The following is a 27,970-nucleotide window of genomic DNA, read 5'->3' as shown; positions in this document are numbered from 1 at the left end:
TTCTTCTCTTCTTTTTGTTAACCTTTTCAGTAGCTCCGTAAACTTAATTTGTGCATTAGAAATAATAGGCACAATTTAATTCACTTCTCTTCTCAAGCCACCTTCATGAATGCTACTCCTGGACCTGTGCAGTCTCAGCAATGGCCACCCCTCCCAGTGGCACTGCTGGGACTGGTATGTGCCAGGCCTCGGATTGGCTGACAGCTCTTGAAGGTGGCTTTAAAGGCCTGAGAATCCAACCACATGGCGTTAACTACCTGATTGACATTTAATTCATTAGGGTCCCCAAAAATGGCTCTGGTAGGATTGCTGCCAGCTACTTAGCTGATGGAAGGTGCCATGGCCCAGTGCTTCTGTAAAATCATATATACAGATGCTGGTTTTAGATAGCTTTACTTTTCCATTCTTCATAACATTTTGCATCATTGTGGTGGACATAACATGAAATGCACCTTCTACACAATATTAGAAAATTATCAAAAAAGCCCAACTATTAGCACACTTAAGGGAGGCTCTAACTTAGGTTCTTAAGACACCTGAATTTAATATGTAAAATGTGCAGTCTTCTTTTGAGTTGCTTGTAAGGCTGTTTTACAGCATACTGAAATTGGACATTAGAATGGATTTAAATAACAAAATCTCATGCATACAAAGAATTCAGTTATGAACAAAAGGAGCATGTCAAAAGTATTTTATTATAGAAAAGTTAGTCAAGGAGCAATATATAAAATAGTTTATACATTCTAAACTCAACACCGATCGCAAAACTTGAAGAGATTTTCAACTCAAATTTTGCTAAATATTTTGAACCAATTGAAAATTTGTCAAAACAGTATTTGTTTTTTTTTAAAAGCACAAAATTCAAAAATAAACCCTGCAAGAAAAAGTTCAACCTCTTTAAATTTTGAGATTAACAGGCCATATGGCATCATAATCATTTACTTCACCTTGTTGTGTTCAATTACTACAATCAACATACCAGTTTCCAAATTAATCATAACACAGTAATTTCATTAGTTACACAGCAGGCATTTAAATTATTAGCATAACAACAGTTTGCACACAATTAAACTTTATTTGAACCTTAAAATTTGCAGACTGGAACATTAGAACAAGATTCAATAAAGTGAAACAGACAAGACAGAAAACAGTGCTTACAGTTACTTCAAGGCACATGATGGGGGGGAGGGGGGAATGAGGGGGAACAGAAGAATATTATCCTCATCCCTTTCCATTTTGAGTTTGTTTACAACTAATTAAGTTGTAATGGCAGGACTTGGTAGCAATGAAAATATACTGGCTAAATATTCAGCAAAGATGTTACACATAGCCAGTGTGAAGTCTCAAGCAGCTAGACTTCATAGTGCTGCACAAGCACAGAAAAATAGAAATAATGCATCAGTGAAATGATGAAAGATAATTACAATAATGAGGAAATAATTTAATTAAACACTTAGCTGCTTCTTGATTTTCACATCTGTGGCAAGAGGATAGATTATATTGTTAATAAGATGATATTATCTTTGTGATAAAATAAATTGGGAAACAGAAGTGCCATAGTATTGGGTGAGAACTCCCTCTCCTGGCTAAGAACAGACAAGCTCTGCAGTGCCTTCAATCCAGTTTAAAAAATCCCTTCATGTACAATGGAACGTCACTGTAGGTAAATGGGTGCCTGCAAAGGGGGAGGGAGAGGATAAAAGAAAGGAATAGAACAAATAATTATGAAGTATATAGAAAACTACTGCCATCTAGTGTTTTCTTACAATATCCTTATAAATGTCAGTGAACTCCTTTATCAAAGTGGTGGTTTATTGTGGGGCAATTCAAATCTATTCAGAAACAATAAAAGAACGTGTCACATTTTAACATCACTTCTTTCAGAACTTTTACCACCTTTGGTAATTATTATCAAATAATTATTTTAATCCATTGCTCTTAATCTCGTATCAGTGGACAGTTTGCTACGTTGAGCTGAAGTAGGTTTCCACACCAAATCTTATCCACTTATTTCTTTGCACATCTGATTGCTCCTAAAAATTTTGAAAATTATTTTGGAACATGGCATTTTCGTGCCATGCTCCTAATGTAATAGATATATCACAAGTGTTATTTTTGTTTTGTTTCGCTTTGGAAATATTTTATTAATGGGAAAAAAATGTCTTGAGATTTAAGGTGCAATTTAGCCAGTTACTCAAATTTTCTAGAAAAATCCAGTAATTAGCATTTGTGTGACTATTTATTTCATGCAATATACATTTCTCTAGATATACTATACATTCTGGTCATCAAAATTGCATAAGATTTTCCAGTTCAAATATTGTAAGAAGTAGCTTTGTTGTAAAAAGATCAATTTCCACTTAATTGTTATAATTTATGTGTTACAGATAGATAATTTCTTCATTCAGTTACCTTTGAGGAATATTTACAGGTGAAATATTCTCATTTATTCAGAATGAGAAAAAGTGCATAAAATCAATAAAATACAAAAATAAGCCCCAAAGTGTTCTTTTTTCTCATTTGGTAAATGACTCCATGGGAATGTTTTTGACAGCTTATAACAGAGTGATACAGAAGCATACCTTCTAAACATAAACACATCCAGAAACTATTTTAAAAGTACAGAATGAAACCTTGACAAGAATGTTTTTTATATAAATGATACGGGAATAAGGTACTTATGGTCTATTATACTGAGATTCAATTAAAATGTACTTACCCAGACCTTCTCAAATGTCGTACATCTCAATTAGGTAGTCCTTGGGCACCAAGCCAATAGTTCCCTTCATTTGTCCTATCCACCACCCATGTGAATTATATTCCTAAAATAACAAATATACTCATCAGTATAATAGTGAAGATTTAAACAAGACAGTTTAACAGAATGTAGGACTGTACAATGATTGCAAACTTAAATAAAGCGTTACATTGTTTCAAACCCAACAAAATGACTCAAAAAGGTATAAAACTTTTAAATATCAAGATATTTAACATTTAGAATAATGCGACTTCTTTTATAATGGCTTCCTTTGCAAATGGTCCTGCATTATGCAATACTTGAATATTCGATTGAATGAATGGAAAAATGCAATGCAAGTTTAAAAACTATGAAAAATAATCAGAATTTTCAAAATAATGTAGCATTATCTTGCAATACTTATTTGTGGGAGATGGGACTGAAATTATAGCTGGACAAGTTTAATGAGTATTTTGATTATAGATAGAAAACATGCTGATAGGGTACCATTTTGGAAATAAAATCATATGAAATATTTTGTTATGATTTTGGAAGCAATGCCATCTCATACTCAAAGTAAATGTCAGGGGCTGTTTAGCACAGGGCTAAATCGCTGGCTTTGAAAGAAGACCAAGGCAGGCCAGCAGCACTGTTCAATTCCCGTACCAGCCTCCCCGAACAGGCGCCGGAATGTGGCGACTAGGGGCTTTTCACAGTAACTTCATTTGAAGCCTACTTGTGACAATAAGCAGTTTTCATTTCATTTTCATGTTTTCAATTGTTTTGTTTGTAACAGCAAAATGTTGCAAGAATGATAAAACAGGCAAATACAGCACCAGAATGCAACAAAGTTGTTCATTCACAATTGATTAAATTAAGCTAATAATATATAAAGCTCCTGATTTACATACATTGATAAAATGAACTGAAAGTTGCAGGGAAATTTAAATTGCAACTTCAAAAAGACATGTAAAAGTTGCTTAAAACCCAAAAGCACAAGTGTTTTTTTCATTCATTAATTTCCAACAAAGGAAAAATACTATTCCCAAAAATAAACTGAACATGTTATTTCTGACTGTATTTTATAAGCATCATAACCAGAAATAAACCAAAAATAAATAACACTCTTTAATAGCATGGATGCTAAAAATTGTAAAATTAGATCTTAAAAAGCCATGGTGAACTGTATTTCACTCTATTATGCAGAAAGATGTATTCCATTTTTGATCAATTTAAATTATGAAAAAACTTTTGTATGGAATTTATGTTGAATTCCAAGATAGCAATAAAGAAATTAGTTATATTTTTATAGTTGAACTACATCTTCAGTTTGAAATAACTTAATGACAAATTATTTAACAGACAGTATAACGCACCGTTGATGGATTTGGGAAAACTATAAGTCTCACTTTATCTATAATCAAGACTCTCTTCACTTAAGATGGTATTAACTTCTGTTGAAAGAGGAACCGATATGATGAACAATTAGGACCATCTGGTTTTCTACACGTTACTGTGACAACAAATTCTCCAAATGCTAACATGGCTGTTACAGTAATGAAGAACAGAACCTGGGTTTCAAACTAACCAGGCTCAACCAACAGATTTCAGGAAAATTCAGTGTTATTCCATGTTTTACCAGGATATTTCTTAAATTACTCTTGCAAAAAAACAAATCAGTTAAAATATCACAAACTAGGTGTAACAGCAACAAAATAAATGAAACAATGGAAAACACATATGTAATAGCTGAAAATGTTCTAGTCTCTGGAGTTAAACATGAGTCTGGTATTTCATGTATTAACAAAAATGACTTTAACATGGCATATTTTTCTTAGTCTTTGGTGTAAGATATGGTAAGTTACATTCACATTTTACAGAAAGAAATTGTCCTCTTCAACAGAGGATGTACATGTAATTTTATTCAAACCCTTTTGACATTTTGTTTTGCAAAAATTTTAAAAATAATTATGTGGTTACAAGTTAACCAACAGATACGACTACTGATTGCTCTTTGTAGCTAGGAAAATATATATGAAATACTTAAAATTTCATCTCAAGATACTTTCATGAAATAAAAAAATGTAAAACTTATAAAAGCTGAAATGGTTCAGAAGTATTATCATAGTAAAATTACAAAACCCATTTTTTGTAACACCCTGCAACTATTAGTGGTGACCATACTTCATCTTTGAAGTAAGACTAACTGTATATCTATTTCCAACAAAGCGTTTCATTTTATGAAGTTGGTATTAGAGCAGTGGTCAAATATTACTGTCTTAATTAAATTCTTAACCTTTTAACACACATTCTAAAAAGAGTTTTACTGAATATTTAAAAGATTTTAAAAACCTACGGCATAGGTTCTTCTAAAGTTCCAAAGGTTCTCACTCAACAATCGTTTGCAGGCTAATTACATGTTCTAACAGCCCTAAAGCAGGATTACAGGCAGAAAGAAGCATTGCAAATTACGCCATTCAACCTTATGCTTTATCATTACCATTCAAGGCATGAGCCCTAGGAGCAAAATAAATCGTAATTAAGCCAATTAAAATCTGCATTTCAACTTTTAAAAAATGTGTAACTATACAAATATATCCTGTATGGATCATTTTATTTAGTCTGTGATTATGATACTGTTCCTTATTGTTTATGTTTAGTAACACTTTTACACAGAAAGCATTTTTAAAAAATATATGAATTCAGTATTCACATGAGAGATTTAATCAGTCAACCAGTTTTCTTTTTTAAAAAGAGCTTAAATTCTAAAAAGTAGGTATAAAACTCCTTCTGGATGGCCACTCTATAATTTCTGCAGTATTGTAGTAAATAACGTAGATAATGCAAATATTAAAATGCCGGTTGATTTTTCAGTGCTGGTGGTATAGAGTTAATAACTGGAGGCATCTCTGTGGCCCTTGAGGATATTCCTTATTGGGATGATTTGAATGAAAATTAAAGGTGTTCAACAGGTAAAATGCTTATATTTCTTATGCAAATCAAAAAATATTTACTGGCCTCTGCATAATGTTCTGTAAGAAGTGCACAGCCTGGGTCTGGTCACCAGACAGTATGCAGCAACTCAGGTATGTGCGAATCAGCCATCTGGTATTCCTCAATGCATAAAACCCTTGATGTTACCATAGAAAAAAACATAGGCACAAATAATTGTACATGGAGGGAAACTATCTAAAATAGCTAAAATGAAAAGCATTTTAATATCCATGAAATTGTAGCTCTTTATGAGGGATGTGATGTCAGTTTATAGAACAAGAAAATGTTTTTCTATTAATCCGATATGTAAAATGAAATCATACAATCACCTCAGTTACTAGCAAAAGGTTTTGTTGCCAACATCTGACAAGGGGTAGGTAATTACTGCCACAAAGCATTTTAGATTCATGTAGTAATTTCAGAGATCCAAGGCTGCAGCACTGCTTCCAGTATCAATACACAGGCAGAATAATTCTTGGGAGAAGCAATAACTGCATAATGAACTAGCAGCAGAGTGAATGGCGTGCCACTTCTTGGGAGTTCACCTCATCTTGAAAGAAAATCATTACAAAACCAACAAAAGTTGTGCGGATGAAGCATCTGGCTTTAAAAAAACTGTGATGTGGAGATGCCGGCATTGGACTGGGGTGAGCACAGTAAGAAGTCTTACAACACCAGGTTAAAATCCAACGTTTTTTAAAAAACTGACATTTAGCACATTGCTGTTAATAATTGTGTTATATGTTTCAAAATTACAAGTAATCCTAACATTATTTTTTTTATAAATGGAGGTAGAAAATAATTCAACGTTAGAATTACATATTTTGTTCTTTGATTCACTGAATTTACAGGACACATTTTAGATGATGTCAGTGAAAATATGATGTTCTGTTATGCATGGTGACACCTGAAAATACAAAATGGTTCCTATAATCATGAACATCACATCGGTGTTTTAATGGTGACCTGAAATTGATCTGTGACCAAATTTAAAAAAAAAAAATCCACTGCTGAAGAATCTCTTCGACACAATTTGAAATTATGGAAGCATTCTCATATTTCATTCAGGCAACAGTTTGTAGCTGGTTTACAGCAACTTGTGGATGTGCAGGTCCATTCACACACAAATTAATTCAAAACTCATTAAGTGTTTATGAAGTAAAGCCAAATGTTTAAAAGTATCGTAATACGGGTGGTGTAAAAACAGGGAATGGCAGTCACAGTTTAATGCAGTATCATATTAACAGACATTATAATTTTAAAAAATAGGCTTTAACATTCCAATGTTCTTTTGATAACGAGTGTAAAAAAGTAATTTAAAGCAATTAGTGATTAAATAATACTAATATGGAGTATTTTACTAAAACTTTCAATCTTTTGTAGTTTTAATACAGGTGATATTCTATATTTAAACCTCCTTGACTAAAAGTATCCGAAAGAGATGACATTTGAACAGCATTTTCTGACACAAAGAACAAGTAATCCAAGGTGACACTACATGAATTAAGATCTCTTGAGCATTAAACCTGTAGGTGATAGCACACAAGTACTTTGTCATTTTGCACAACTGGTAACCTGATCAAATACACAAATGAAGTTTCAAGTTTGACATGTCTGACATGAAGGTCAATGAGGTTTGAAAGGAGGGGAAGAACAACTGGAAAATAAAAAATACTGGGCAGGATTCTCTGGCCTGCCAGCCACGTTGTTGCTCAGTGGCAGGAGATGGCACATGTTCGCCGGCAGCGGGATTCTTTGTTCCTGCCGTTGTTAGTGGGAGTTCCCATTGAAGCCACAAACCAATGGGAGGGGGTGCGCTGCCGTCAGGGAAAGGGAATCTCGCTGGCGAGAATTCCAGCCACTGACAACACATCTACAATTCAAGTACTGAGAAGAGAAAAATTGTCAAACCCATCATTTTTGTAATTTTCCAAAATATTCTTCCCTCAAATTTAGAATTGGGCTGATGTTATATGAAACCCATTGCTTTATGGCATGACACACTGCTAAGTGTGGACTGGTTCTCCTCAAGACATTGGGCGCAATTCACCCAAAAAATGACTAAGTGCCATTTTGCACAGGTTTGGCAGGGTGATTCCAGACAGTTTTTTCAGTGAGATGCAGCCCTGTAGTCAGGCACACCAAGCGTGTGATTTAACGGAAGAAAATGTCCCATTGCGGGTGGGTATAGCGGGGTTACAAGTGCCTGCAACAACGCTGCTATTGAACGAGACTCTGTGATTTTCTTTGCCACTTACTTTCATTTCCTGCACTGAGGAGCTCTGAACATGAGTGCAGCAATGAAATCGGGCACCATGATCCTCCAATGTGATCTCCGGACCTCCCCCCTTCCCCCAACATCCAAAATTACCTTTGGGCATCCTTGAGTCCTCCTGCACCCCACCTCACCATGGCAGAGCACCCCCGAGCCTGACCCGGCAGGGACAAAATATCACCTTGGCACTGCCAGCCTGGAAGTGCCACCTGGGCACCTCAGCAGTGCCATGCTGGCAATGCCATAGTGCTAGGCTGGCAGTGCCAAGATGCATAGGTAACATCAGCAGTGCCAGTGTGCCATCCCGCACTGAGGCTGACCATCCAGGAGCCTCCGGTCGCCTGGGAGACTCCGCCCTTCCCAAGTGCCGTTCCACCTGGTTCTCGTTTCTGGAAACCAATGCAAAGCGATGCCCAGCTGGGGTTTCCTCGGCAAGGGGATTTGATCCCAATTAGATCGGCGGAGACATAGCTACCTATTGTGGATGGGATCCAGATCGCGACATTTCACAAACTCCTGTTAGATCTCACGTAGTGTGACGACCCGGGTAAATACCGGGGTAGATGCCTCTCGCGTGATTCATTGGCCGCGTCACATCCATGTCAGACATGACGTGGCCATTTCCTAGTCATTTTTGGGGGGGAATTTCTCACTGGTTGATCCCACATTTCGAATTTTTTTCCACAGTATGGAACTAAACTCGCTGGCCAGACCTCCTCCTCAGAGATCGGGGCACCAATTTGAAAGTTTGCCCGATCTCAAAGTGAGGTTGGGGGTTCCCCACAGCCCCTCGTCCACAAACAATGCGACCCCCCCTCACAGACTCGGGCAACACACCCAATTCTGAGGGGCAACCTCCCCCTCCATCAACAAAGTTTAGTGTGAGCCCCCACCACCCAGGCACGGGGGTGACTCTGCTTCATACCCATCCATCCTTATGAGCACCACACCCCTCCCCCACCTTCAAGTGAGAATACCCCACGATGGGGTGGCTGAGGGCCCCTCACCTTTCAGTCCCCCCTTCACCCCTCCAACCTTCCTGATGTCCTTCATATACCCACGTCACCCACTCCCACCTTTCATACACCCCCATCATGGGCATGGCCACCTGAGGCCCCGCCCCTTGGCAGCACCAACCTTGCTCTCTGGAACCCTGGAACTGCCCTCGACACTGCTAACCTGGCAACTGGCTCATCCAGGTTGGCACTGCCAGTGTGCTTGGGTGCCAGGGCAGTGGCAGGGAACTCCCCTGCCCTGCCCCCAACCACTCGGGGTGCTCCAATGGCCTCAGAGACCCCAACTGTGGCCTGGTCTCTGCTTTGGAGAACAGTACTAATCGGCACCTCGCTGGTGCGGCGGTGACTGCCGGAAGCCAGCGGCCTTAAACCAGACACGGTTATTTAGATGAGCCTAATGGATCATTTAAATATTACCTTGATCATGCTCAGCGAGGGCACCCAGCACAAAGCCCGCTTTGGACCTCTCTCGCCATGCTCCCGGTGCAATGGAATTGGAGCCAAGCGCAACGAGGTGGAGAAACCGTGTCTTTTGTATTAGACTGTTAAATGGTTAATTCCTTCATAAAAATTAATTGCTAAGCTAAAAAAGAATGTAGTTATCCAAAAGCAGCCAAATCACTATCGAATCACTCAATGATGCGGAAACAATTTACATTCTGGAGCTCTATTTGCACAATTTTCTTTCCTACATATTTGACATATCACCTTTTTTACTTATTGGTGGGTATATTTTCTTTTCTGCTCGTCTTTATCTGCCTAAAATTAGCAGAAAAAGGAACGTTTGGAATTTGATACATTGCTTATTAGACCTGTGAGTAACCTTGATAATTTATGATGTTGATAATGTTACTGCAGATACGCATAAACTGTTGCACTATGAAACAACTTTACAAGCATTTAGTGTACTGTATTAAATACGCGGAATTCTCCCATTCTAAATCTAAATGCCATAGCAGGGGGCGGGTACATGGACTGTTTCCCACTGCAGTTGCCGGTGGGATAACGCGTCAAATCTTCTGGCCCTGACCTCATCAATTATGCACCAGGGTCATATTCTGTGGTAGGGCAGGCCTGGACGACACATAGTCTGCCTTCGTGTCCGGGTGCTATATTGAAAAGGCATCCAACATCACTAACCCACTGGATGGGATTTTGGGGCCGTTCACACCGGCGGAATCTTCTGGTCCCGTTGAGGGTGCACCCCCACTGTGGATTTCCCTGCGGTGAGGGTGCATTCAACAGGAAACCCTGTTGACAACGGCTGGACAAGATCCCACTGCTGGCCAATGATAGGCTGCCTCTGTGAAACATGTGGTGGGTTGCAAAGAAATCCCGCCCATTATTGAAGAAAGAAGGTGGAACACCTGAAAATGAAGATAGATCCCTGGGGGCACTCAAGTGACCAGAAGATGAGTCTCCTCAGAACAAAGGTGGATCTCAAGGAACATTTTGAGGCTTGAAAGTGAACCCTCTCCACATTCTCGAATGTCCACCTGTAGATGTTCCTCCGACCTACTGCTCTGGTGGTTCAGGTTTGCAGTCTCCACCCTGAACTCTTGAGTCAGCCTCAGGCATTGGTCATATGAGTCCTGACATCTCCACACCACGTTGTTCCGAACGTGTTTTACGTCAGCATGTTTTCCCATCGGCATTGGGGTGTAGCTGGCATGGGTGGGTCGGGTCTTCATCTGCATCCCACTAACAGGATGGCAATGAGGTTCATACCGACCTATGGTGGGTTTTCTGACCCACCAATGCAGGCAAAAACAAGCTCCTGCTGTAAATCATGCCGGCATGAAACCAATTTCTGGGCCTTCCGCCATATTCTTCCACCATGCCTGCCATCCAACATGCTGTTGCAAGCACCAGAGCATTCTGCCGATAGTTTAATAGACTGTATATAAACTCCAAGGATGCAATTAATTCTTCATGTAACAGAATATGAAGAGTCAGCCAAAGTTTTCTGAAACTCCATTTCCACATCAATCGCGGCATCTTACCAGAATTTGGCAAAGTGTCAGGCTCAGACTTAAAACTGGTGTGTAAGTCTCCAATTGCACAGACCAGTTTTCCCTCCAGATCTTGAGCCTCTTTAAAGAAAAGAAAATGAGTGGGTGGGGTTTATGCCATCATTCTGGTGGGGCAGGGCCTGATAGAGCCAGCACCCGACTTCACAGAGATTGGGCCCCATGTTTAAAGGGCACCCCGATCAGCGAATTAAACCCAAGGCTCCCGGCCCTCACCTTGGAGGAATCGGCGGCTCCCCTCCATCTCCGGTCAATTATCAAGGGATTCCCCCCTTTCAGACATTCATCATGCCCCTCCACCCCCTGGAAAATCATCGGTGGCCCCATCCACCACCACAAAAGTATCGCTGAACTTCCTCCCCAGAGCCCTCTTTTGCCCCCGCCCCGCCCCATGTCTGCAAGATCCCCCCTCACAGCCTGCTCTACCCCCCCATACCCCAGACCCCCATGGGGTTCCCAAGAGGGCCGGTCCTGGCACTGCCCCTGGCACAAGTTGCCACTGGCAGGTTAGCAGTACCAACCTATGCAAGGGGCAGTACCCATCCCTCTCCCCATGGGGGCTATACTTACCCTTGCGCCCCCGGAGGGTCTCCCTCGACTGTTTCTTGTTTTGCCAAACCTGTTGTAAATATCACGCCGGCAAAGTATGAATATTTACTGAGGAGAGATCATGAAGCAGGGAGAGCCATTAATAATATATAAATATATTAAAATCCGTGAAAATGAGGTTCCGCCCTTTGTGAGTGTGATCCTTGTGACGTCGCAAGCGAGGAGAATGGAGAAACATGTTCTTTCCGGAGAGAATGTTGTTTCCAGGGTCTCTCTGGATTTTCTGCCTGCTTCGCTGTTCTCTCTAACGGTGATCATAGGCTGAAAATCACCCCCTATATTTTAAAACCTATTCAGTGTTGATGTGTCAAATGAATGAACTATCAAGTGCAAGATCTCTTCAAAAGAAAATTGCCACTAAAATCCGTTGCAGCATTTTCCCTATTAACATAATAAATTAGCTGATTCTGCAGAAACAAATTAAGAATGCCTACAACACATACCAGATGGTAGAAAAGTAAACAGATTTGAGGGAACAAATAGAACAGCACAGTAATATACACACAAAATGTAACAGTGCAGTTCAGTGACGCTATACTCTCCAGCAATATAAACAAACCAGGTCTCAGTTGGTTCTTTACACAAATATTTAATTCAATGAATATTTTGATTAGATTTTTGTTACAAGATCACTATTACACAATCACTAATATACAATTTCCAATTTTTCAATGAATTGCCTACAAAATAAGTAATTTCAAACAAGGTATGTATTCGTAACCCTGTTCATGCTAATACACTCTAGAATACATTCAACAGTATAACAATAGCTTTCATTTAGGAAATTTATGATGAAGTGCAAAAAGATAAATTTGTATTGAGAAAAAAACAGCAATGATGCATAAACCTAATACATCAACAATTATTATACTGCATTATATAATCACCATTGCATACAAGATTTTATTCAGCTTCCCAATGTTTAGGCTAATGTTTGAAGAAATGTATTTTTCACATTTTTCAGAGATGTATAAAGTAATATAAATGTTGTGCATTTCTGTCACAAGTAATAATTTTGATATGAAACAGCATAGCCGAGAAAGGCAGTCATTCAGAAGAATCTCTGTGTGACCTATCTAATAGAAATTAAAGGAACTTCCAAAAACTAGTCGGATGGTGTATGAACTCTATTTACTGTCATCATATGCCACAGCATTGATATAGTTTTGTAAGCTGAACATCATTTGTACAAGGGTGTGGAATTCTGGGTAACGGCAATGAGCACCAGTCTCCGAATCAACGGTCTACTGGGGTAGTGAGCAAATGGAAGACAGATTGCCTGAGTTAAGAACCTACCATTTTTACCTGAATGCCTTTTAACATTTTCCAGCAGAAATTATTCACGAACTGGGAACCAGGATGAAATTCTTCCCTCTTTGGTTTATGGATGCCATAAACAATAGCATCATCTTCATATTCGCCACTTGGGCTAAAATTAATTCTGTCAATCAATTTATTGTATACAATTATATGTTTCATTGAAGCTCACATGTGTTAGATATCTGCAAAGCGTTTCATATAATCTATCAAAATGAATATTTGAAAAACTATTAAAATTCACCAACTTTTACGTTAGGTTGTCAGATTGTACCTTAGTTTTTATATTAATCATTTAAATTTTAAATTACCATTGCACATGACACACATTAGTTGTCATTACACAATCACTGATGCCATTGACAAAACTGGATTGTTTTGCATGATTAGTATAGAAATGTTAGCTCAAGATGCACATAATGCACAAAATGTATATTTTTCCAGATGTCACTGAAGCGCAACCATATCAATAATATTATGGCAGTAGGGTGAACCAAGATGTTATGGATAGTGAATTTGCTATAAAGGCACTGCGGATAGCAATCACCATAACCATTGTTCTATTTCATCAAAATCCAAATCTTGTTCAAAACCTCATTATCATATGCCAGAGCATTAATAGTGATGATTCAAGGATCTTGGAAGAAGCACAGTTGCTCAGAAGTAGACCTGTTATGTACACAAGACAATTTTATTTGGAGGCAGTGGCGGACACTCAATGCTTTTTCTAGTACTTTTTATAAAACAGAATTTTAAAAACTAAACAATTTGTTGATTCCCTTTTTAAAAATCATTTTACTTTTCCAGAAATTGAATTTATATTTTCTTACTTTGTCCAGGTGCTGATCATATGTTGTCACAACTATGGATTATGAACTACGTGGGGACATAGTGAGCTTTTAATTAAGACCTGTTTTTTTTAAAAAGGTCATACAAGTCACAAGCTGGCTGAGAAGGCAAAGTAACCACTTTCCAGGATCTCTACATGGATTATACTCAGTGCTGAAAGAGACAATGGAATGTTGCACTCTGAGTCACAAAGGATGAAGCAATGCAAAAACAAAATGTAATCTCCTGTGGAAATAATGGAAACTGGTTATCCTCTCAGCAGGAAACTTTCTCCCACGAGTCACATCCCAGAGAATTCTGTGGTTTTCCCCCCTTCCGTGAATACATAAGGAAAGGGGTTAAAACCAACGACAACTCTAGTATCTATGTGCTAGTCTGGTGTTCTGGTTCTACTGTGCTAGTCAGTGTGGTGTGGATCACAGCTGGAGAATATTGACTGGGCACCCCTGTGGTTGGCAGATAAAAGGTCTCGCACTCTCTCTCTCTCTCTGATTTCTGAAGGCAAGTTGAGTCAGCAAAGCCATAGTTGAAAATGAAGCAGGGCACCTCCTTTCAGCTAACCTGCAAATCCGAGAACCTCGAAACCAACTACCCAATACCCAAAGTTAGCTGTAACAAATCCAGGCATGGAACGTTTTACCAACCACCCTTCAAGGACAAGCCAAAGACCGATTCGTACGTCTTTTCAACTTTCAATTTTGGATTCACTTCTCAGCCAGAATTCTCCCATTTTGGGACTAAGTCCCACGGCGGGGCGAGAATGTGGAGTGTTTCCGCCTGCATAGGTTGGTGAGAAAACATACAAATCTTCTGCCGCCGACCTCATTAATTATGCACCCGTGGGTTTTCTACTGTATTGTATGGCGGGGCAGGCCTGATGTGTGTAGTCCGCCATCCTGTACGGGCACCAGGTTCAAAAAGTGCCCAACATCATTGACCCACTATTGAAGAAGAAAGGTGGGCCTCCTGAAAATGGAGATAGATGTTTCAGAGCACTCTAAGGCCGGAAAATGGATCTCCTGAGAAAGACGATGGATGACCAAGAACACTCTGAGGCTGGAGATTTGATCCCTTCCAGGACACTTAATCTGGAAGATCCATCTGTAGATGCCCTCCCTGCAACCCTCCCCCCTCCACCCATCCATTGCTGTGGTGTTCCAGGGTCACAAACCCCAGAGACAGCACCAGGCATTGCTTTTTAAAAAATATATTTTTATTCAAACAGGTTTTCATTATAACAAAAAAATACAGCAAATCTCAACTCCGTACTGTACCAAAAGTACACCCCCACAATCCCATTGTCCCTCCCCATCACCCTCCATATTGAAAACAAACATTAATAAAATTAAAAAGACAACCCCCCCCCCCCCCCCGCCCGAAATTTGCTGGTGGTAATATGTTTCTTTAAAAAGGAGATGAAGGGCTTCCAACTCTAGTAAACCCTTTCACCGACTCCATCATGGTGTACCTGATCTTTTCAAGGTGCAAAAATTCCATCCGGTCCCTCAACAAAGCTGAGGCCTTAGTGGCACCGGGGACTTCCGCCCAAGCAGAACTCGTCTCCGGACTATTAGTGAGGCAAAGGCAAGGAAATCGGTCCTCATCCCCGCCTGCAGCACTGGCGAGTCCAAAACTCCAAAAATGGCAACCAATGGACACGGCTCCAGCTGAACACCCAAAATTACTGACATTATATCAAAAAAGATACCCAGAAATTAACAAGCTTGGGGCAAGACCAAAACATGTGCTTGTGATTCACCGACCACTAGAACATCGCTTACGCCTAACACCTGCCCATAGACATCCAAAATCTTACCCTCCTCTAACTCGCCACGGGCATGACCCTATCCATAAATGAAAGTGACAGTACCAGGGGAAAATGAGGAAGCTCCTTGCGTAAAAGAGTGCGCACCTGAAAGTACCTAAATTAATTCACTCTCGGGAGCTGGAACTTCTCGAACAACTCGCCGAGGCGGAGAAGCTACCCTCTAGAAACATGCCCCTAAACCTCCTCAAACCCTCCCTCTCCCATGGGTTCACTGGAAAATATTTGCTCTTGCCCAGATTCAGCTTGTACCCCGAAAAGGAGCCAAATTTCATCAGCAACTCCATTATCTCCCCCACATTGGAGAGTCGGTCCGAGATATATAGTAGCAAATTGTCCACATATAAGGACACTCTAAGCTCCCTCCTCTCAGGCTCTAACTCCCCTTAGATGATGTCAATGCAATGGCCAGAAGCTCAATTGCCAAAGCAAACAAAAGCGGACACAACGGGCACCTGTACCCCTGTCCAGTTGGAAATAACCATATCGAGACAGAAAGGATTCTCAGGGGGCTTGACAGGGTAGCTGCTGAGAGGATATTTACTCTTGTGGGAGAGTCTAGGGCCAGAGGCCATAATCTCAGAGCAAGGAATCTGACTTTAAGAGAGAGATGAGGAGGAATTTCTTCTCTTAGAGCATAGTGAATCTGCGGAATTCTTTTCCGCGAGAGCCATAGAGACTGGTTTATTAAGTATGTTCAATGTTGAAATAGACAGATTTTTAATCAGTAAACAATCAAGGGTTATGGGATTAAGGCGGGAAAGCGGAGTTGAGGATTATCATATCTGATATGATCTCATTGTATGGCGGAACAGACCCGATGGGCCGAATGCCCAACTTCTGCTCCAGCCTACTTCTGCTCTTGTCTTATGGTCTCTTGGATGTCCAGTCTTCAGTTGCTAGATCTGTTCAAATTCTATCCCATTTAACACAGTGGTTGTGCCACACAACACAATGAGGGTATTCTCAATGTGAAGACAAGACTTTATCTCCACAATGACTGTGTGGTGGTCACTCCCACCAATACTGTCAGGGACAGGTGCACCTATGGCAGGCAGGTTAGTGAGGATGAGGTCAAGTAATTTTTCTTCTTTCAGCTAAGAGGGGACGGTACGTGGAAATCAGCAGGCAGTTTCCTTGCCCATGTTTGACTTGGTACCATGAGACTTCATGAGATCCAGAATCGATGCTGAGGACTCCCAGGACAACTCCCTCCTGACTATATACAACTGTGCTGCCACCTCTGCTGGGTCTGTCCTGCCAGTGGGAAAGGAATGGTGATGGTGGGACATTATTTGTCAGGTATGATTCCGTGATTATGATGATGTAAGGCTGATGCTCTATAAGTCTGTGAGATCGTTCCCAATTTTCACACAAGCACTTGTTATATTACCATGATTGGTGATATGTTGTATTCTTTGTCCATCCTTCCAAATGACCCAATGTAATGTTGACAAAGAATATACCAATCATAAGGTTGAAACAAAACTAATTTATTATTACACTACTAATTAAATTAAGTTTGAACACTCTACTGAGCTACAGATAATAATTAAATGATATTGAATCAGTCTTACAGTACTCAATATTATATCTAGTCACGAACTACACTATGATCTAACCTCGTGTTATCTCTATCTACTCTAAGCTTGTTCTTGTGCTTTCACCATACTTCTCCTTTCCTGAAGGAAACACCCTCTAGTGTTTGACTTACACAGAGATGTAATTATTAGCCCTTCACTAACCTGACTATATACATATCATTACATCACCCAGAAGTTAGTAAGGAGGAATTTGCAGGGTTGACAGGGCTAGGTTTGTCATTGTTGTTTGCAGTGCCTCAGTCGATGCTGGATGGTTCGTCTGGTTTTTTTTCTTTTTATTGATTTTTGATACAACTGAATGGGCCATTTCGGGTGGGCGGCACGGTGCCACAGTGGTTAGCACTGCTGCCTCACAGTGCCAGAAACCCAGGTTAAATTCCGTCCTTGAGTAACTGACTGTGTGGAGTTTGAACTTTCTCCCGTGTCTGCTTGGGTTTCCTCCGGGTTCTCCGGTTTCCTCCCAAAGTCCAAAGATGCGCAGGTTAGGTAGATTGACCATGCTAAATTGTCAAAAAGGTTAGGTGGGGTTACTGGGCTGTGACGGGGGCATGGGACTAGCTAAAGTGCTCTTTCCAAGAGTTGGTGCAGACTCGACGGGCCGAATGGCCTCCTTCTGCACTGCGAAGATCCTTTGATTCAGACGGTATTTAAGAATAAACTGCATTAAATCTGGCCCAGCTAGTAGAACAAATGAAGGACGATTTTCGGAGATGGGACACGCTCCCGTTGTCATTAGCTGTGAGGGTGCAAACGGTGAAGACCTCCCGAGATTCCTGTTCGTGTTTCAATGTCTCCCCATCTTTATTCCGCAGTCCTTTTTTAAACGGGTCAACAAAGTGATCTCTGGCTTTGTTTGGGCGGGTAAGACCCCGCGGGTAAGGAAGGTAATGCTTGAGCGGAGTCGGAAAAAGGACGGGCTGGCGCTGCCAAACTTTAGTAACTATTACTGGGCGGCGAATATAGCCATGATCAAGAAGTGGGTGGTGGGGGAGGGGCCGGCATGGGAGCGTATGGAGGTGGCTTCATGCAAGGGCACCAGTTTGGGGGTATTGGCAACTGCGCCTCTGCCGCTCCCGCCAGCACGGTACTCCACCAGCCCCGTGGTGGTGGCAGCCCTTAGAGCCTGGGGGCAATGGAGGAGACATGTGAGAGCAGAGGGAGCATCGGTCTGGTCCCCAATCTGTAATAATCACCGGTTTGCCCCGGAAAGTATGGATGGGGGGGTTCCGGATATGGCAGATAGCAGGGATTGAGAGAATGGGGGATATGTTTATAAAGGGGAGCTTTCCGAAAATGAGGGCGCTGGAGGAGAAGTTTGGGTTGGCAAGGGGAAACTAATTCAGGTATCTGCAGGTGCGGGACTTCCTACGTAAACAGGTGTCAACCTTCCCACTTCTACCGCTAAGGGAGATTCAGGACAGGGTCGTTTCCGGAGGGTGGGTAGGAGAAGGGAGCGTCTCGGACGTTTACAAGGAACTTATGGGGTCAGAGGAGACGCAGACCGAGGAGCTCAAGCGCAAGTGAGAGGAGCAGCTGGGAGGAGATAGAGGATGGTCTACAGGCGAACGCGTTGAGTCAACGCGTCCGCAACATGTGCCAGGCTCAGCCTGATACAATTTAAGGTCGTTCACTGGGCTCACATGACAGTGGTCCGGATGAGCAGAATCTTTGGGGTGGAAGACAGGTGTGCAAAATGTGTGGGAGGACCAGCGAACCATGTTCACATGTTCTGGGCATGTCTGAAGCTTAGGGAATTTTGGCAGTGGTTTGCGGACGTCATGTCCATGGTGTTAAAAACAAGGGTGGCGCTGAGTCCAGAGGTGGCGATTTTCGGGGTGTCGGAAGACCCGGGAATCCAGGAGGAGAAAGAGGCAGACGTTCTAGCCTTTGCTTCCCTGGTAGCCCGGAGACGGATACTATTAGCTTGGAGGGACTCTAAGCCCCCGAAGTCTGAGACCCGGTTATCGGACATGGCTAGCTTTCTCTGTTTGGAGAAAATCAAGTTCGCCTTGAGAAGGTCACTGTTAAGGTTCGCCTGGAGGTGGCAACCGTTCGTCAACTTCTTTGCGGAAAATTAATCGTCAGCAGAAGTCATCGTCAGTTAGTTTAGCTTAGGAGGTTAATAAAGGTGGGACATGTAAGGGAGGGAGAAGGCTTTTGCACTATGTTTACAGTTTCATGTACATTGTTTATTGTGTTGTTGTGATACCAAAATATACCTCAATAAAATGTTTATTAAAAAAATAGAATAAACTCCATTGCTTCATAGAAGCCAGAGCAGGTAAGGTTGGCAGGTTTCCTTCCCTAAAGGACATGAGTGAATCAGTTGGGTTTTTACAACACGCTAGGTAGGGTTACGGTGTTACAGTGAAACTGTCGGGGAGTGGGCATAGGTAGGGTGCTCTTTCGGACGGTCGGTGGAGACTCGATGGGCTGAATGGCCTCCTTCTGCACTGTGATGATTCTATTTTTCTATGACAATTGAAAATGGTTTCATGGTCATCATTAGACTTTTAATTCCAGATGTTTTATGAATTTTTAATTTCCAGAGCATTACCCTGGGTCTTTGGATTACTAATCAAGCGCCACCACCTCCCCATACCCAACTCTGAAAAGTGACAGTTATGATTTCAAGCACGAACAGTTTAATGCCTTGCTATTTTTCTACTTTAATGATTGTTCAAATGCTTTATTTGGTCAATTTGTGTACAGAATACCTCAGTTTAATTACTAAACTGAAATAATAGGTTTAAATATTGTAATTCTCAAAAACTTTGAATGAATTGATCTATACTTTGTTTGAAATATATTACATCAGCTTGATGAATGAGAAAATGCAATTACCTGCTTCCTGATACTCAGTTTGGGTTCACTCAGCTCTTGACCTCAGTGCAGCCTTGGCTCAAACATGGGCAAAAGAGCTGAACTCCAGAGGTGAGGCAGGAGCGACGGTGTTTCACATCAATGCAACATTTGACCGAGTGTGACATCAGGGAGCCCTAACAAAATTGGAGTCAATGGGAATCAGGGGGAAAACTCTTCACTGGTTGGAGTCATACCTAGCACAAAGGAAGATGATTGTGATTGGAGGTCAATCATCTCAGCTCCAGGACATCACTGCAGGAGTTCCTCAGGGTAGTGTCCCATGGCCAAGCACCTTCAGCTGCTTCATCAATGACCTTCCATCTATCATAAGGCCAGAAGTGAGGAAGTTGACTGCTCATTGTACAATGTTCAGCATTATTCACGAGTCATGGAATCACTACAGTGCAGAAGGAAGTCATTCGGCCGATCGAGTCTGCACCGACTCTCCAAAAGGACACCCTACCTAGGCCCACGCCCACGTCCCCACCGTAACCCCACCTAACCTTTTGGAAGCTGAGAGTCAATTTAGCATGGCCAATTCACCTAACCTGCACATCTTGGCCTGTGGGAGGAAACTGGAGCACCGGAAGGAAACCCACGCAGACAAAGGGAGAATGTGCAAACTCCACACAGTCACCCGAGGTGGGAATTGAATCTGACACTATGAGGCAGCAATGCAAACCACTGTGTCACCGTATCCCCCCAGTCCTCAGATACCGATGCAGCATATGCCCAAATGTTGCAAGACTTGGAAAATGTCCAGGCTTGGGCTGGCAAGTGGCAAGTAGCATTTACACCACACATGTCCAGGCAATCACCATCTCCAACAAGAGAGAATCTAACAATCACACCTTGACATTCAATGGCATTACTATTACTGTATCCCCCTCTATCAATATCCTGGGGTTACCATTGATCAGAAGCTGAACTGGACTAGCCATATAGAGGCTACAAGTGCAGGTCTGAGGCTAGGAATTCTATGGCGAGTAACTCACCTCCTGATTCCCCAAACCCTGTCCACCATCTACAAGACACAGTCAGGATATGATGGGATACTCACCACTGGCCGAGATGAGTGCAGCTCCAAGAACACTCAAAAAACTAGACACAATCCAGGTTAAAGTAGCCCGCTTGATTGGCATCCCTTCCACAAACATTCACTTGTCTACCACCCATGCACATTGGCAGCAGTGTGTACAATCTACAAGATGCTCTGCAGGAACTCACCAAGGTTCCTTCGGCAGCACTTTCCAAGTCCACGACTGTGACCATCTGGAAGGACAAGGGAAGCAGACACATCGGAACATCACCACATCCAACTTTCCCTCCAAGCCACTCATCATCCTGAGTTGGAATTCCTTTACTGTTGCTGGGTCAAAATCCTGGAACTCCCTCCCTAACAGCACTCTGGGTGTACCTACGTCACGTGGCCTCCAGAGGTTAAAGGTCGCAACTCACCTTCAATTATAAGACAAATAGATAGGCGTTTTTGTGGCCCCAAACAAAACTCCAGGTTGTTGCCTTCCTGGTGCTAAGGTCAAGGATGTCTCAGAGCGGTTACAGGATATTCTGGAGGGGAGAGTGAACAGCCAGTGGTCATGGTACACATTGGTACAAATGACATAGCTTTAAAAAAAAAAGGGATGAGGGCCTAAACATAGAATATAGGGAGTTTGGAAGAATGTTGAGAAATCAGACCTCAAATGTAGTGATCTCAGGATTACTATCAGTACCTCATGCAAGTCAGAGTAGAAACAGCTGAAGAGATGGTGTGAGGGGGAGGGTTTCAGATTCCTGGGCATTTGACCAGTTCTGGGGGACCAGTACAAACTGGTCAGGTTACACGTGGGCAGGACCGGCACTGATGCCCTTGGGGTAGTATTTGCTAGTGTGGCTGGGGAGGGTTTAAACTAAAAAGGCAGGCGGGTGGGAACCTATGCAAGGAGTCAGAGGAGGGGGAACCAAGGACAAAAACAAAAGTAAGAAAGGGTTATAAGAAAAGTGATAGGCAGAGAAACCAAGGACCAGATTCAAGCAGGGCCACAGTGAAAAATATTGGGAGCGGGACAAGTAATGTTAAAAAGACAAGCCTAAAGGCTTTGTGCCGTAATGCGCGGAGCATTCACAATAAAGTAGATGAACGAATCGTGCAAATAGATGTAATTAGGTTTGATTTAATTGGGATTATATTGGTTTTATAAATTTAGAATACCCAATTTATTTTCCAATTAAGGGGCAATTTAGTGTGGCCAATCCATCTACCCTGCAAATCTTTGGGTTGTGGGGGCAAAACCCAACACAAACACAAGGAAAATGTACAAACTTCACACGGAGAGTGACCAGGATCGAACCTGGGACCCCAGCGCCGTGAGGCAGCAGTGCTACCCACTGTGCCACCGTGCTGCCCCCTTAATTGGGATTACTGAGACATGGCTGCAGGGTGACCAGGGATGCAAACTGAACATCTAGGGGTATTCAGTATTTGGGAAGAACAGACAAAAAGGAAAAGGCGGTGAAGTTGCATTGCTGGTTCAAGAGGAAATTAACGCAATTGTGAGGAAGGATATTAGCTCCTACGATGTGGAACCTGTACAGGTCGAGCTGAGAAACACCAAGGGGCAAAAAGTTTTAGTGGGAGATGCGTATAGATCCCCAAACGGTAGCCGTAATGTTGGGAATGGCATTAAAGGGGAAATTAGAGACTAATGTGATAAAGGAGCATCTGTATTTATTGGTCATTTTAATCTGCCTATAGATTGGGCAAATCCAATTTGTCACAATACCATAGAGGAGGAAGTCCTGAAGTGCATACGCGATGCTTTTCTGGACCAATACATTGAGGAACCAGCTGGAGAACAGGCCATCCTAGACTGGTTACTGTGTAATGAGTATGGAATCATTGGATCTAGTTGTGCGAGACCCCTTGGGGATAAGCGACCATAACATGATATAATTTTTCATCAAGATGGAGAGTGACGCAGTTGATTCTGAGACTACGTCCTGAATCTTAATAAAGGAAACTACGATGATATGAGGCGAGTTGGCTATTATCGATTGAGAAACGTTACTCAAAGGCATGACTGTGGATAGGCAACTACAAACATCCATGGAATGCATGGGGAAACTGCAACAATTGTTAATTCCTGTCTGACACAAAAGTAAAACAGGAAAGGTGGCCAAACCATGGCTTACAAGGAAAATTAGAGATAGTACTCAATCCAAGGAAGAAGCATACAAATTGGCCAAGAAAAACAACAGTCTGAAGATTGGGAGCAGTTTAGAATTCAGTAAAGGAGAACCAAGGGATCGATTAAGAAGGGAAAAATAGAGTATGAGAGTAAGCTTGCAGGGAACATAAAAACTGACTGTAAAAGTTTCTATAGGTACGTAAAGAGAAAAAGATTGGTGAAGACAAATGTAGGTCCCTTTCAGTCAGAAACAGGGGAATTCATAATGGGAAACAAAGAAATGGCTGAGTAACTAAATACAGAACAAAGGACAAAGAACAATACAGCACAGGAAAAGGCCCTTTGGCCCTCCAAGCCTGCGCCAACCATGGTACCTGCCCAAACAAAAACCGTCTGCACTTACGGAGTCCGTATCCTTCCATTCCCGCCCTATTAATATATTTGTCTTGATGCCCCTTAAATGCTGCGATTGTACCTGCACCGACCACCTTCCCAGGCAGCGCGTTCCATATATTTACCACCCTCTGTGTAAAAAAACTTGCCTAGCACATCTGTTCTAAACTTTTCCCCACACACTTTAAACCTATGTCCTCTAGTACTTGACTCTCCTACCCGAGGAAAGAGCATCTGACTATCCACTCTGCCCATGCCACTCATAATCTTGTAGACCTCTATCAGGTCGCCTCTCAACCTCCGTCGTTCCAGTGAGAACAGACCGAATATATCTCACCTGTTCTCATAGCTAATGCCGTCCATACCAGGCAACATCCTAGAAAACCGCTTCTGTACCCTCTCCAAAGCATCCACATCCTCCTGGTAGTGTGGCGACCAGAACTGTACACAATATTCCAAGTGAGGCCTAACTAAGGTCCTGTACTGCTGCACCATGACTTGCCAATTTTTATGTCCAATGCCCCGACCGATGAAGGCCAGCATGCCGTATGCCTTCTTGACCACCTTATCCACATGCATTGCCACTTTCAGTGATCATTGGGCATGTACGCCCAGATCTCTCTGCCTGTCAGTACTCGCAAGAGTTCTACCATTTATTGTGTAATTCCTACATGCATTGGTCCTTCCAACGTGCATTACCTCACACTTGTCCGGATTAAGCTCTATCTGCCATTTCTCCGCCCAAGGCTCCAACCAGTTTATATCCTGCTGTATCCTCTGACAATCCTCTTCACTTTCTACAACTCCACCAATTTTTGTGCCGTCTGTGAACTTACTAATCCGACCAGCTACATTTTCTTCCAAATCATTTATATACACCACGAACAATAAAGGCCACAGAACTGATCCCTGTGGAATGCCGCTAGTCACAGCCTTCCGTTCAGAAAAGCACCCTTCTACTGCTACCCTGTGTCTTCTGTGCCCAAGCCAGTTCTGTATCCAACTTGCCAGCTTTCCTCTGATCCCATGTGATTTCACCTTTGTACCAGTCTACCATGAGGTATCTTGTCAAAGGCCTGACTGAAGTCCATCTACTGCCTTTCCCTCATCTATCATTTTTGTCACTTCCTCAAAAAACTTGATCAAATTAGTGAAGCATGACCTCCCCTTCACAAAACCATGCTGCCCATCACTAATAAGTCCATCTGTTTCCAAATGTGAGTATATCCTATCTCTAAAAATCTTTTCCAATAGTTTCCCTACCACTGACGTAAAGCTCACCGGCCTATAATTTCCTGGATTATCCCTGCTGCCCTTATTAAACAATGGAACAGTCCTCTGGAACTTCACCTGTAGCCGAGAAGGATACAAAGATTAGTGTCAAGGCCCCAGCAATTTCCTCCCTTGCCTCCTGCAGTATTCTCAGGTAGATCCCATCAGGCCCTGGGGACTTATCTACTTTAATGCTTTTTAAGATGCCCAACACCTCCTCTTTATTAATGTCAATATGACTCAAAATATCTACACACTCTACCCTATACTCCTCATTCACCAAGACCTTCTCTTCGGTGAATACTGAGGCAAAGTATTCATTTAGTATATCTCCCATTTCCTCTGGTTGCATACATAGATTCCCTCCAATATCCTTGAATGGACCAACCCTTTCTCTGGCTACCCTCCTGCTATGTATAAAACGCCTTAGGATTTTCCTTAATCCTGTTTGTCAATGACATTTCATGACCCCTTTTAGCCTTCCTAACTCCGACCTTAAGATCCTTCCTACTTGCTTTATATTCTTCAAGGGCTTCCTCTGTACTGAGCCTTTTAGAACCTTACGAATGCTTCCTTTTTCTTTTTGACAAGATTCATAATATCCCTCGTTATTCAGGGTTCCCTATACTTGCCACCCGTATCTTTCGTCCTCACAGGTACATGCTGGTCCTGAATTCTAATCAACTGACATTTGAAAGCCTTCACATGCCGGATGTTGATTTTCCCTCAAACAGCACTCTCCAGATCCTGCCTAATACTGTTGTAATTAGCCTTCCCCCAGTCTAACACCTTCACCTGAGGACCACTCTTGTCCTTTTCCATAAGCAGCATAAAACTTACAGAATTATGATCACTGTTCCCTAAATGATCTCCTACTGAAACTTTGATCACCTGGCCAGCCCATTTCCCAGCACCAGGTCGAATATGGCCCCTTCCCGAGTTGGGCTATTTCTATATTGTTTCAAGAAACCCTCATGGACACTCCTTTCAAATTATGCTCCATCCACGCCTCCAGCAGTAAGTGTGTCCCAGTCAATATAGGGAAAGTTAAAATCACGCACCACGACAACCCTATTATTTATGTATCTTTCCAGGGCTTTGTTGCAGACTTTGTTATGTCTTCATAAACAAGGACACAAAGAAGATACTAGAACTATTGGGCAGACAGGGTTTAGTGAGAGCAAGGAACTGAAGGAGATCAATATTAGTAGAGAAATGGTGTTGGGAAATTGATGGGATAGAAGGCTGATAAATCCTCAGGGCCTGATAGTCTACATCCCAGAGTACCTAAGGAAGTGGCTCGAGAAATAGTGGATACATTTGTGGTCATCTTCCAAGATTTATAGACTCTGGAACAGTTCCTACAGATTGGAGGTTAGCTATTTAAAAAGGGATAGAGAGAAAAAAGAATTATAGACCAGTAAGCCTGATGTTGGTAGCGGAGAAAGTTCTAGAATCCATTATCAAAGATTTTATGAAGTCTTACAACACCAGGTTAAAATCCAACAGGTTTGTTTCGATGTCACTAGCTTTCGGAGCGCTGCTCCTTCCTCAGGTGAATGAAGAGGTCTGTTCCAGAAACACATATATAGACAAATTCAAAGATGCCAAACAATGCTTGGAATGCGAGCATTAGCAGGTGATTAAATCTCTGCAAGACGTGCCAGATCATCGACATGGATACCACTATTACACGTGAGAACACCACCCACCAGGTATGCAGTACATACTCGTGCGACTCGGCCAACGTTGTCTACCTCATACGCTGCAGGAAAGGATGTCCCGAAGCGTGGTACATTGGCGAGACCATGCAGACGCTGCGACAACGAATGAACGGACATCGCGCAATAATCACCAGGCAGGAATGTTCCCTTCCAGTCGGGGAACACTTCAGCAGTCAAGGGCATTCAGCCTCTGATCTCCGGGTAAGCGTTCTCCAAGGCGGCCTTCAGGACCCGCGACAACGCAGAATCGCCGAGCAGAAACTTATAGCCAAGTTCCGCACACATGAGTGCAGCCTCAACCGGGACCTGGGATTCATGTCACATTACATTCATCCCCCACCATCTGGCCTGTGAAATCCTACCAACTGTCCTGGCTTGAGACAATTCACACCTCTTTAACCTGGGGTTACCCCATCTCTGGATCTGTAAAGATTTAATCACCTGCTAATGCTCGCATTCCAAGCATTGTTTGGCATCTTTGAATTTGTCTATATATGTGTTTCTGGAACAGACCTCTTCATTCACCTGAGGAAGGAGCAGCGCTCCGAAAGCTAGTGACATCGAAACAAACCTGTTGGACTTTAACCTGGTGTTGTAAGACTTCGTACTGTGCTCACCCCAGTCCAACGCCGGCATCTCCACATCAAAGATTTTATAGCAGAGCCCAGAGAACAGTGGCAGCATGGATTTATGAGGGGGAAGACATGCTTGACAAATCTACTAGAAATCTTTGAGGATGTAACTAGTACAGTTGATGAGGGGGAGCGAGTGGATGTGGTTTAATTGGACGTTCAGAAGGCTTTCAACAAAGTCCCACGTAAGAGATTAGCGTGTAAAATTTAAGCGCGTGAGATTCGCAATACTAGTGTATCGAGATGGATAGAAAACAGGTTGGCAGAGAGGAAACAAATAGTAGGAATTAACACGCCTTTTTCCAAATGGCAAGCAGTAACTAGTGGGGTACTGCAGGGACTGAGATTTTCACAATATATATTAATGATTTAAACGAGGGAGCGAAAGATAATGGGCGCGATTCTCTGAAATGGAGACAGAGTGTTCACGATGGCGCGAAACGGCCCTTATCCCGACCGATTCAGGGCCCGAAAATGGGCTAGGAGCGGCGCCGCGTCATTTACGCGCGCCATGCCTTGGCGCCGCATACATGACGCGGCCGGCGCCGCATAACTGGCGTCACCCGCGCATGCGCGTTTTGGCCAGCGCCAACCGTGCATGCGTGGTTGCCGTCCCCCCGGCAAAATATGTCCGGCGGAT

General features: G+C 42.3%; 1 protein-coding gene across 6 annotated transcripts in view; it reads right to left on the bottom strand.

Annotated features, from left to right (window-relative positions):
• Positions 1–676: 676 nt before the first annotated feature.
• skap2 (src kinase associated phosphoprotein 2) overlaps positions 677–27,970 on the bottom strand; it is a 1,200,731-nt gene continuing 1,173,437 nt past the window's right edge. For 4 of the 6 annotated variants that reach the window (XM_072509431.1, XM_072509432.1, XM_072509433.1 and 1 more), the window contains exons 12-14: positions 21,349–21,393; positions 2,720–2,822; positions 677–1,675 (exon numbers count right to left, since the gene is read on the bottom strand). In XM_072509431.1, the coding sequence (XP_072365532.1) occupies positions 2,730–2,822; positions 21,349–21,393 (138 nt within the window). In that variant the 3' untranslated portion in view covers positions 677–1,675; positions 2,720–2,729. The remainder of the gene's footprint in view (positions 1,676–2,719; positions 2,823–21,348; positions 21,394–27,970) is intronic. The other 2 variants (XM_072509435.1, XM_072509436.1) reach the window with 1 other exon arrangement.

This window comes from Scyliorhinus torazame, chromosome 6 (genome assembly GCF_047496885.1).
Source record: "Scyliorhinus torazame isolate Kashiwa2021f chromosome 6, sScyTor2.1, whole genome shotgun sequence".
Lineage (NCBI taxonomy): Eukaryota > Metazoa > Chordata > Chondrichthyes > Carcharhiniformes > Scyliorhinidae > Scyliorhinus > Scyliorhinus torazame.
Note: the sequence above shows the minus strand (reverse complement) of the source record. Positions and strands in the feature narration are given on the sequence as shown.